Source organism: Cebus imitator, unplaced genomic scaffold, assembly GCF_001604975.1.
Source record: "Cebus imitator isolate Cc_AM_T3 unplaced genomic scaffold, Cebus_imitator-1.0 Scaffold613, whole genome shotgun sequence".
NCBI lineage: Eukaryota > Metazoa > Chordata > Mammalia > Primates > Cebidae > Cebus > Cebus imitator.
The window spans coordinates 389,815-402,630 of record NW_016107928.1 but is presented as its reverse complement, the minus strand read 5'-3'; the positions used below and the strand labels follow the sequence as shown (position 1 = coordinate 402,630).

The 12,816-nt window shown below is 37.8% G+C and overlaps 1 protein-coding gene across 1 annotated transcript in view; it reads left to right on the top strand.

The window, feature by feature from the left end:
* Positions 1–12,816, top strand: part of USP9X (ubiquitin specific peptidase 9 X-linked) — a gene marked incomplete at its 3' end in the record, with an annotated part of 144,991 nt that overhangs the window by 88,575 nt on the left and 43,600 nt on the right. Inside the window, 3 exon segments of the mRNA XM_037734399.1 lie at positions 9,474–9,604; positions 9,833–10,111; positions 12,006–12,131. Of these exon segments, the coding sequence (XP_037590327.1) occupies positions 9,474–9,604; positions 9,833–10,111; positions 12,006–12,131 (536 nt within the window).

Here is a 12,816-nt window from a genome sequence, read left to right as displayed (position 1 = left end):
AGTTCCAGATTAACATCTTAAACTGTCTCTGCCAGAGTCTTGGAATTGTCTGTTTCTCCAAGGAGCCCTGGTTGATTTTCCTGGAGAATGGTATTTAGAAACCAAGATCTGAACACTTATTGCACTCATTGCTATTGATGTGTTGTTTCTCCCCAGCTCTCTTAGCAGTTAGAACTAAGGAACGTATGTATGTGTATCCACATTTAAGTCTATATTACTATATATACACACACACAAATATATGTGTGTATGTATGTTTTTACAAAACCATGGGGTCACACAACTTCCTCTCCTTCCAGCCTATTACAGTTTCATTCTAGTTTTCTCCCTCTCCATATTTGTAACTCTCTTTTGTTTTTGTTTTTTGAGATGGAGTCTCGCTCTGTCATCCAGACTTGGAGTGCAGTGGCACAGTCTTGACTCTCTGCAGCCTCTGCCTCCCAGGTTCAAGGAATTCTCCTGCCTCAGCCTCCCAGTAGCTGGGATTACAGGCATGAGCCACTGTAATGACTCTCAGACTCTTTTTTTCTGACAGCGAAAAACCTGGCTTCCATTATCCTTTCACTTATTTTCCTGTTTAATCAGTTATGTCCAGCATGCATGCAGGTACACACACGCCTTTCTTTGAATGCAGAAGGACTTTGTCTCTGAATGTTGGGTTTCCACTCCAGGGGCACACTCGTCACTCTGCTTTGAGTTGAATCTTTGTGCTGAGCTCTACCTGCTTATTGGGTTCCCTCCTCCTCCTTCATGGTCTCTAATCCCCAACATAGGACTACCTTTAAAACTTGCTCATAGTTTAATTAGAGCACTAATGAGATGATAATTAGTATCCTCGGAGATAACTTGGACAGCCCAGGCAAGTACTTCAGTGTGGCTGAAGGTTTCCTCAGAGATAGTAAAAAGACACAAACCAATACAGAGGAAATGCTGACTTGACATTGCCGAGATACAATGCAGAAGAGTGGAGCTCTGAGATAGATGGGCTACCGTTAAGATAGGCACGGGGGAAGTAAAACCTGCCAAGGTCCATGAAAGTCTAGTTTAAGTGTGTACCTCCCAGGATGAGCCCTTGATGCAAGTATTCACTTTAAATTTTCCTTTAAAAAGAAGCAGGCTTCTACCTACACAGCTGTCAAGCTGAGGGGGCTTTTTGCTTTGCTCATTTTTATTTTTTGTTGAGGATTAACAGTTGTGCTGTTCTGGCTACTGTTGCTTCGGAGAAAGCACATATGGCTTCCCCATTTTACTGACATCATTATATTTGCCAATCGAATGTGAGCTAATTGGAGTTACAGAAACATGTGCTATAGCATAGCAGACTGTAATTATTTCTCTCGAGGCTATTACTGATGAATATTATGTTTTCTTCTTTTTCCAGCATCTTCTTTTACTGACCCTGGAGTTTCTTTTCTTTTCTTTTCTTTTCTTTTCTTTTCTTTTCTCTTTTCTTTTCTTTTCTTTTCTTTTCTTTTCTTTTCTTTTCTTTTCTTTTCTTTTCTTTTCTCCTTTCTTTCTTTCTCTCTTTCTTTTTCTCTTTCTTCTCTTTTTCTTCCTTCCTTCCTTCCTTCCTTCCTTCCTTCCTTTTCTTTCTTTCTTTTTTTCTTTTCTTTCTTAACAAAACTAGGTTTTTATATTAAAATAATTTCAAACTATTTACAAAGAATACAAAGAGCTCTCAAATTCAGTAATTAACAGTTCGCTGTAGTTATGGCATTATATGTGTGTTTTTTTAAAAAAAAAAAAAAAACCTTTGGAGAACAAGTTGTAGACGGTCATCTTTTTGTCTTCTGAAAACAAGGACATTCTCACTTAAATTAATATAGTATTTATTCAAAATAAAAAAAATTAGCAGATACAATAATACTGCCTAATATACAGACCATTTTCACATTTTGACAGTTTCCCCAGTAATGGACTTTATAACAATGTTTTCTGGTTGAGGCTCTAATCTAGGTTCATACATTGCATAATTATTTGGTATCTTTTTTAGTTGACTTTAATCTGGAATCGTTCCTCAGTCTTCATCTTTTGTGACTTTGTTTTTTAATAGCACAGGTCAGTTGTGCTAAACATCTCTCATTGGATTTTATCTGTTATGATTATATGGAGGTTGTACATTTGACAGAATACTACTTGTATGTTGATGTGTGTGAGCATCACATTGAGAGACACGTGTCACTGTGTCTTTAGTTAGTGACATTAACCCAGATCAGTCTATATTACTATATATAGTTGATACCTGCCAGGTTTCTCCTCTGAAGTTTTTTTTCTTGTGTAGGGAGATGCTTTGAGACTTTGTAACTATCTTTTCCTCATCAAACATTTGTTTTATCATCTATTGTGATTATTGCCTAAATGTTTTTACTATGATGGTTGCAAAATGATAATTTTAACTTTGTCATCCCTTCTACATTTATTAGTTGACATTCTATACGGTAGTGCTTTGTTTTTTCCCCTTTATGTTTGTTATATATTATTACTCTTAGAGATTTATTTTTATTCATTGGGTTATAACTGTTACAATTGTTATTTCTTTTGATGCTCAGTTGTCCTAGATATGGTCAGTGGAAGCTCCTATAGGTTAGACCCAGTGTCTTTTTTATATAACCTCAATTTTTTAAGAGACTATTACTTTCTGGTATGAGAAGATGTTTAAAGCTCATCTATAGTATTTCCTTTGCCCCAGCTCTGGAATCTGCCATTTTTCCTCTTAGTGAGAGAAAGGGTATTTAGAAATCAAAATTTGAGGGCTAAGGGGATAAGTCTTTTTTTGGAGACAGAGTTTTTGCTCTGTTGCTCATGCTGGAGTGCAATGGTGCGATCTTGGCTCACTGCAACCTCTGCCTCCTGGGTTCAAGCAATTCTCCTGCCTCAGCCTGCCAAGTAGCTGTGATTACAGGCACCCACCACCTTGCCCAACTAATTTTTGTATTTTTAGCAGAGATGAGGTTTCACCATGTTGGCCAGATTGGTCTTAAACTTTTGACCTCAGACGATCCACCCAACTCGGCCTCCCAAAGTGCTAGGATTACAGGCGTGAGCCACTGCGCCTAGCCAAGTCATCCTTATTTCGTTTTAATCGTAAGGTGATATCTCATTGTGGTTTGGATTTGCATGTCCTTAATGATTAGTTATGTTGAATGTGTTTTCGTGTACATGTTAGCCATTTGGATGTCTTTTTGAGATGGAGTCTCACTCTGTCACCAGGCTGGAGTGCAGTGGCGCAATCTCGGCTCACTGCAACCTCTGCCTCCCAGGTTCAAGTGATTCTCCTGCCTCAGCCTCCTGAGCAGCTGGGACTACATGCGTGCACCACCACACCCAGCTAAATTTTTTGTGTTTTAGTAGAGACAGGGTTTCACCATGTTGGCCAGGATGGTCTCGATCTTCTGACCTCTTGATCCGCCCCCCTTGGCGTCCAAAAATGCTGGGATTACAGGCATGAGCCACCGCGCCTGGACTGGATGTCTTTTGTGAAAATATCTATTCAAGCCTTCTTCCCATTTTAAAAATTGGATTTTTTTTGCTTTTTTGCTGTTGAGTTTCTTATATATTGTGGATATTAACCCCTTGTCAGATGCATAGTTTGCAAATATTTTCTCCCATTCTATAGATTTGTCTTTTTGTGGTCTTATTTCCTTAGTTGGGTAGCTTTTTAGTTTAACATAATTTCATTTGTCTATTTTTGTGTTTGTTTCCTGTGCTTTTGGGGTCTTATCAAAAAAATCCTTGCCCATACTAATGGCATGAAACATTTCCCTGTGTTTTGCTTCTACTAGTTTTATAGTTTCAGGTCTTACATTTAAGTTTTTAACCCATCTTGAGTTGATTTTTACATATGATGAATAGTAGGGGTCTAGTTTCATTTTTCTGCATATGGGTATTCAGTTTTTGCAACACCATTTTTATTCAAGAGATTGCCTCTTCTCCCCCAACGTGTGTTCTTGGCACCTTTGTTCAAATCAGTTGGTTCTGATTATGTGGATTTATTTCTGGGTTCTCTAGTCTGTTCAATTAATCTGTGTCTATTTTTGTGTCAATACCATGCTGTTTTGGTTACTATTGCTTTGTAGTAAATTTTGAAGTCAAGTAGTATAATGCCCTCATCTGTGTTCTTTTTGCTCAAGATTGCTTTGGCTATTTGGAATCTTCAGTAGTTTTATATGAATTTTAGGAGTGTGTTATATTTCTGTTTTTTTGTTGTTTTACCTTGCAGATTCAGCTCAAATGACATTTTTTTCTATTTCTGTGAAGAATATAATTGGTATTTTAATAGCGATTGGATTCAATCTGTAGATTGCTTTAGGTAATATGGGCATGTTAACAATATTCGTGACACCTCCCTCAGGTCTAGGAAGTTGGGGAAACAGACAGTCTTGCATAAAATGGTGTTGCAAAAACTGAATATCCATATGCAGAGAAATGAAACTAGACCTTTATTATTCATCGTATGTAAAAATCAACTCAAGATGGGTTTTTCCCTTCCAACCCATGAACATGGAATATTTTTCCATGTATTCGTGTCCTGTTTTTCTTTGTTTCATTAGCTTTTTTGTAGTGATCTTTTGCTTCCTTGCTTAAATTTATTTCTAGGTATCTTACATTTTTGTAGATACTGTAAGTAAGATTGTTTTCTTGATTTCCGTTTTAGATAGTTTGCTATGGGCATATAAAAACACTACTGAGTTTTGTATATTGAATTTTGTATCCTGCAGTTAACTAACACAGGTTCATGCTTGTACCATTTCAACTTCCTAGTTGTCCCCATTCCATATTTGTATTTCTACAGCAATGAGAAATCTGCTTCCCCAACTTCCTAAATCTGAGGGAGTTGGAAATGCTTCTTAGTCTTCAGCCTCTCTGTCTTTTTAGGGCTTTGAATCATCTGTGCCTTCCCAAGTGTTTGTTGTTTTCATACCATTACCTTTTTTCAGATTTAGTGGGGCACTAATTTATAGGCACCCTCTTCTCCTTGCCTTCACAAGCACTTCTTGGTTCAGCTAAACCAACTATCTCCGTCTTCACTGTGCCTTCAGTAATTTGTTGACAGCAGTTTAATGTGTTGCTTCCTCTTCTGTTTGTTCTTTTGAGTTTCTGCATTTTTATATTCATTAATTCTCATTTTAGTGGGGTTTGGGGGTAAAGTACTGATAAATATAGTTAAGTATACCATATTTAGTTGACGCATAATTTTTAAAGACTGTCTTCTGCTTTTATTACCTCCATTTTCTAAATTAAACATCTCGTTGGGACTTGCTTTGCAATTATTATGGGACAGAAGCAGTTCACATTAGATTTTTAGCTAAGGCTTCCCTCAAAGATTTTTTATTTCATTCTTGTCTGTTACAGTGTTTAGAATTTACATTGTTTTATTTGCTAGTATTTCAGTAATAGCCCTTGAATTGCTTTACTGCACATTCAACCTTCACAACATATTGTAAAAATGGAAACCTACCACCGAATCCTTGATCTTGTGATTGGCCATTAATGCCACCAGATGGCAAGCATGAGCTTGTGTCAGACCATTAGGAAGCTTGAAGCAGGTGCTTTTTTCATATTTTATGTACTATAATACCTAAATTTGAAACAGCCAGCTTTTGAAAAAGCTAGTAATGGTTGTATTACAGCAGAAAAGTCATAGGCTTTGGACTCAAATGGACTTGTGTATAAATCCTGCTTCTAATTGCTACTCTATGGCCTTAAACATAAGTTTCATAGTTCATTAGATCTTCCTTATCCTTAGAACTGGGATAATAACGTTTTTGTATAATTGCAGGGATTAAATGAGACAATGTATGGAACACCCCTAGCCTAGTGACTGGCACTTAGTATTCAATAAACATTAACCCACTCTCTGTCACCATGTTTTAGACACATAAACTCTTGAGTAAGAAAGGAAATGGGAGCTCTAAGAATAAGAAGTAGTTAGAAATTCTATTTCTGGCTATAGTAACTAGCTGTGTAACATTTGGGCGATCATTTAGTATCTGTGCACTTTTGGATGTATTTTAAATGGAAGGGAAAGGTAGAATCAGGTGCTTTTTCCCCAGCCATTAACTACACTTCTGTTCATTCTGATCTTTGCCTGAAGCCAAGTGCCCTTGTTGTGATGTGCTGTTAAAACTTGTGCAGTCCTCTCTGTATCTAATACAGTTTTTTGTAAAAGTCTGTTGTAAGTTCTTAGCACTGATAAACCGCACACCATCCCTATAAGGAAATTATTAATTTTATCTGTATTTTAAAGATGGAGAAACTGAGGCACAGATAGATTGTTAATTCACCTGGGACACGTAGCTTAAATGCCATTTCTTCTTCCTTTCTTTCTATCTTTTCTCTTTCCTTTCCCTTTCCCTTTTCCCTTCTTCCTTTTCCCTTTTCCCTTTCCCTTCCTCCTTTTCTATTCCTCACTCTGTCGCCCAGGTTGGAGTGCAGTGGAGTGATCTTGGCTCACTGCAACCTCCACCTCCCAGGTTAAAGCAATTATTCTGCCGCAGCCTCTCGAGTAGCTGGGACTAACAGGTGCATGCCACCATACCCAGCTAAATTTTGTTTTTTTAGTAGAGATGGGGTTTCACCATATTGGTCAGGCTGTTCTCGAACTCCTGACCTTGTGATCCGCCTGCCTTGGCCTCCCAAAGTGCTGGGAATACAGGCATGAGCCACTGTGCCCGGCACATTCCTTTCTTATCTTTTTTTAAAGAGAAAGGGCCTTACTCTGTGTCCCAGGATAGAGTGCAGTGGCATGATCCTAGCTTACTGTAGCCTCAAACTTCTAGCCTCAAGTGAGGCTCCTGCCTAGGAGTAGCGGGACTACAGGTGCACCACAGCACCACACCTGGCTTGCTCTTTTTNAACTGGCTACTTGGGAAGGACTATAGAAACTTTAAGGGTGGAAGATTTGCGGGGGGGAAAGTGTTTTTTTTTTTTTTTTTTTTTTTTTTTTTTTGGGGTGAGAGGGTGTCTCTCTTTGTCACCAGGCTGGAGTACAGTGGCGCAGTCTTGGCTCACTGCAGCCTTTGTCTCCTGGGTTCAGGTGATTCTTTTGCCTCAGCCTCCCGAGTAGCTGGGACTACAGACAGACGCCACTACGCTGGCTAATTTTTGTATTTTTAGTTGAGATGGAGTTTCACATGTTGGTCAGGCTGGTCTTGAACTCCTGACCTCAAGTGATCCGCCCACCTTGGCCTCCCAAAGTGCTGGGATTATAGGCATGAGCCACTGCGCCTGGCCCACACCTGGCTTATTTTGAAAATTTTTTTGTAGTGATGGGGGTCTTGCTGTGTTATGCAGGCTGGTCTTGACATCCTGGGCTCCAGCAATCCTCCCACCTTGACCTCCCAAAGCTTAGGTATCTTTTCAAAAGACTAGGAAGAAATAAACTAAAGTCGTAATGAACTCTGGATTACAGATTATGACTGGCTTAAATTTTTCTGTCTTCCATTTTTTATAAAATGAACGTGTATATAATGAGGGAACTAAAATAATTTAGGTTGACAAATGTGAGAGCTGGAACGGCCACTGAGTTACTTTGATTCAGATCTCTCAAATGAATAAACTATAATTCAGCACCATTAAGTTATTTGCTTAGAGTTCACCACTTCTGGCTGGTAATCTCAATACTTTGGGAAGCCAAGGTAGGAGGATCACTTGAGCCCCTGAAGTTTGAGATAAGCCTGGGCAACATGGCATAACCCTGTCTCTACAAAAAAAAAAAAAAAAAAAAAAAAATGCAAAGGGACGTTGAGGTTGTGGTCCACTGTGATCATGCCACTGCACTTGATCCTGGGTGACAGAGTGAGACCCTATCTCAAAAAAAAAAAAAAACTTCCTTTTCTTGAACTCCTTTTTTTTTCCCCCCCTCCTCCTACTCCCTTTTGCCTCCATCCTTCACTCAGAATATTTTTAAGCCAAGCACTGTATCTCAGATACAGTGATTAAACGTCAATTTGTTTGCTTTTAGGAGTAATTGGGCATTATATGTCAAGTCTTGAGCATTATATTCAAGTTCTTCATGCCATTTGCAGGGTTTTGCATGGGGAAAATTATAAAAATTCAGTTGCTAGGTTCTTTGTTGTTTAAAAAGGTCGGGGGAGGCAAAAACCTGAATGCCCAATAATAGGTATTAAACTGGTAAAATAACATTGTCATTTTAGTAATCAGATAAAATGATAAAGATGAATAGTCAATGATATGAGAAGATATTCATAAATATTTTAAAACCTTAATATTTTAATTGGTTATATATGTTGCTATCCCTTCAGAATAGAGAGAAGTGATAATTTCAACACAAATTGAAAAATTTATAAGATACTGGCTGCTCTTTCTAGGCCTGTAAAAATTCATTTACCCAAAGAAAAACATAGTAATTTTTCATCATTTTTCTTTTTAAAAGAAGCTTTTACTTTAAAATTTTTCTTTTTTTTTTCTTTTAGATTCTCCTTTTGCTAGGAACTCATACTTAAAAATTTTTTTTTTTAATTATTTATCAAGTGGTTTTTTTTATTCATAGGGCAGTTACCTTAGAAATAACCTGATCATCAAAATACTTTCCAGGGTTGATTGACTATTAATAAAGTTGGAGTATTTGGTAGCTAATGCTTAATTGTATTTTGGGATTATCTTATGCACCCCTCCCCCCCCCCGCCGACTGTGCCTTTTCACTGTAATTTTTTTTGTTAATTATACTTTAAGTTCTGGGGTACATGTGCAGATCCTGCAAGATTGTTACATAGGTATACACATGCCATGGTGTTTGCTGCATTCATCCCCCTGTCATCTACATTAGGTATTTCTCCTAATGTTATCCCTCCCCAATTCCTCTACCTCCTGCTATCCCTCCCCTAGTCCCCCCCACCCCCCATTAGGCCCCGGTGTGTGATGTTTCCCTCCCTATGTCCCTGTGTTTTCATTGTTCAACACCCACTTATGAGTGAGAACATGGCAGTCTTCACCATAATTTAAAAGAAATTTATGTTTTAATATTATGACAAAAGGACAAAAACTCTGATTGCTTTGAGGTGAATGAACATAGGCACTTATCCTTTTTTGATGTTTGCTTTTTAGGGTTTATTTTCTTGTTTCTTTCAGTGAAGCAAGCCAGTTAATATGTAGTGTCGGGGCAAACAGTAAAGAAGTTGGAGGGAAGAGCTTATAATATTTTTCTTATTATTTTCAGTCAGAACTAATTCCTTTTGAAATGTATTTTTTTTCCGTCTCCACTGGCTGAGGGGAGGGTATGTTGATTTGAGGTCCCTGAATAGCAGATGCTTTGTGTTTAGAGTAACTGATTAAAGAGCCCTGGTTCCCCCCCCTTTTTTTTTTCCCTTAAATCAATCCAGGTTTGAGCCTATATAGCCTGACTTGAGTGGATTGTTAATCCATATTAATATGGTCTTCAAGATATCAAAAGTTAAATACGCATGAACACATGAATTATGTTTTGTTTCACACTGTCTCTTTTTTTCCCCCAGATAGCACAACGATAGAAAAATTAAGAGCTATTTGTTTAGACCATGCCAAACTTGGAGAAAGCAGCCTTAGTCCATCTCTTGACTCACTTTTCTTTGGTCCTTCAGCCTCACAAGTGCTATATCTAACAGAGGTTGGTTTTTATTCCCTTTTAAATGCTGTGTTTTTTAATTTGACCTTTCATATGGTAATGTGAATAATTTGGGTAAGATTGTAATGAAATATTTTTTAAATGAAATATTAATTTGAAATAATAGTGAAATGGTCAAGAATTTCTTGGCAGTGACAGTAGTATAAATAGAAGTAAGTTTTTAAAAAATCTTTTAATACAACCCTCTCCCCCTCTTCTCTATTTTTACAGGTAGTCTATGCCTTGTTAATGCCTGCTGGTGCACCTCTGACTGATGATTCCTCTGATTTTCAGTTTCACTTCTTGAAAAGTGGTGGCCTACCCCTTGTACTGAGTATGCTAACCAGAAATAACTTCCTACCAAATGCAGATATGGAAACTCGAAGGGGTGCCTACCTCAATGCTCTTAAAATAGCCAAGCTTTTGCTAACTGCCATTGGCTATGGTCACGTTCGAGCTGTGGCAGAAGCTTGTCAACCAGGTGTAGAAGGTGTGAATCCCATGACACCGGTAATACAGACTTTTTAAAAATCTTTTTATAATAGTAGATAGAAATTTTTAAAGTAAAACTAGCATTTTAAGTGTAGAGTTCAAGTTTGACTCAATGTTCAAAGTACCTTTCAGAGGTTTTCTTTATGATGTTTGTATTAAAAGTATAAATACTTTTCACTGACTGCTAATAATTTGAGAGGGTAGTTTCTCCCTGCCCACTTAAATCTTGCTTGACTTTCAACTATTTTAAACCTAACAAAAATTCCATATGAATCTCATTAACTTGTGCCTGGCAGATATATAAAAACACAGATGGTAATAAGAGATGTAATTGGTTTATCTTGTTGCTAGTTTCCCTTCCCACCTTGGGCTTAAAAACCAAGTTCTGAGCTCATTTTGACTCTGTTTCTGCCTTGGTGGCATTCTTGATCATGTCACTAAAAATTCCCAAGACATGCCAGAATTTGATACTTATTTTTGAGAGATCAAACTATGCATTTAATTCTAACTAAAATTTTATGAACATCATAAACAATGGTTTTACTAAGTTACTGATAGAAAGTAAAAGCTCTAGGAATAAAGATTTTCTTCTTTAGAAATGGCTTAGGTTTCAGTTGGGGAGATCAGAATGTTGATAATTATGGTAATATCATATATAGTTGCCTTAGCTGTGATAATATTGTGGTCATGTTTAAAAGGAAGAGACCCCCCCACCCCCAAATTTTTGAAGTGATTGCTGAGATACTTCCAGGTTAGATTATATGGTAACCAGGATTTGCTTAAAAGCCATCCTGGGGTGGAGAGATGATGAAAAGCAAGGGAGGATAGTTAGATTAAACAGTTTGGTCCACTGGCGATAATTTCTGAAGCTAAATAATATGTACATGGGAGTTCTACTTTCAACACTTGGGTGTGTGTTAGGAATTTTTTGTAAAAAATGGCTTAAATTATATATATTGTTTTGTATCACAGGTCCCGTTTTTGTTAGGATTTTCTTTTTTAAGTAGTTTAAGTTAAAAGACAGTTTGTTGTTGGGATAAAAATGGATTTTTGTCATGATCCCTGACACACATGCTTAATGAAGTACACAGAAAACAGTTACATGCTTCCACTTTCACCTTTCTTCAGTATTCAGAGAAGGTTTCACTGTGGTACAGAGGTACTTAATAACCTCTAATCTTCAGTGAGCTCACAGTAGGGAGCCCAATGCAAAATTAGTAATACAGAAATATCTTAATATTGTAGAAATATTTGTAGTATATTGGAGGGGAATCACAACTTGAAGGCAGCCAGAATTGCCTTGCTAACAACTACTTAATGAAATTAACCTGTTTCACTGATTTAACAACTTGATTATACTATTAAGTAAAAACTAGGGTACCTTTCATCCTCTTACTGCTTTTTCAGTATTCCTTAATTTTTCCCCTCCTTCCCTCCCTCCCTCCTTCTTTCCTTCCCTCCCTCCTTCCCTCTCCAACTTCTCTGGAAGAATTTTTCTTTTTTTTTTTTTTTTTTTCCAAAGCAAAATGTGATAACAATGGGGAATACAAACAGGGTCTGCCCAAGGCATGTACATAGAAGAGATACAGTAATTCACTGAGTCTCTAGAAGGGATTGGAACCAGTCTATTGTGTATCATTATCCCCTGCAAGTTAAGCTGAGCGCAGATGTAGAGACACGAGTTGGATTGCTCTAGAATGGAGATTTCCGCCGACACGTGGCACTACAGTGCACAAGAAAGAGAGGAAGCCCACCTTGTTGGTAGTGCTTTTTGTGTAAGTTGCCACAGGTTCTATAATGTGTATATGCAAGGAAGTCGTTCTGAGGGAATGGGTGATGAATGAAGAGCAAATGGTTAGGTCTGGTTATGTACAAATTATTTACCCCAAATATAATGGTTAACTTTTTTCAGGTCAACCAGGTTACCCATGATCAAGCAGTGGTGCTACAAAGTGCCCTTCAGAGCATTCCTAATCCATCATCCGAGTGCATGCTTAGAAATGTGTCAGTTCGTCTTGCTCAGCAGATATCAGATGAGGTTAGTTTTATCAAGACTTCCGTCACAATTTTAATTTTCCTAGGCCCACTTATTTTAATCACTGTCTCATTCTATAGATAATGTCCTCTTAATATCGGTTTTGTCTACTATTAGTACTTTCTGTTTTTTATCAACTTTATGTATAATAAACAGCATCCTTTTAAAGTATACAGATTCAGTGGTTTTTGTTTTGTTTTGTTTGTTTGTTTGTTTTTTGAGACAGAGTCTCACTCTGTCATCCAGGCTGGAGTGCAGTGGCATCATCTCGGCTCACTGCAACCTCTGCCTCCCAGGTTCGAGTGATTCTCCTTAGCCTCCCAAGTACAGCCCCCCTCCCCCCACACCCAGCCGATTTTTGTATTTTTAGTAGAGATGGGGTTTCATGATGACCGGGCTGGTCTCGAACTCCTGACTTCCGGTGATCACCTACCTCAACTTGCCAAAGTGCTGAGACTATGGGCATGAACCACCATGCCTGGGCCAGATTCGCTGAATTTTGACATATGTGTGTGAAACCACTGCTGCAGTCAAAACCAAATATTTTCATCACTCTTTCTTTATGCCGCTTTGCAGTTATTCTTTCCCCAGGTAATCACTGCCCTTTTTGTCCCTAGAGAGTATTTTTTGTCTTCTAGAATTTTATACACATTGGATTATAGTGTGTGTTCATGTCTGCCTTCTTTCA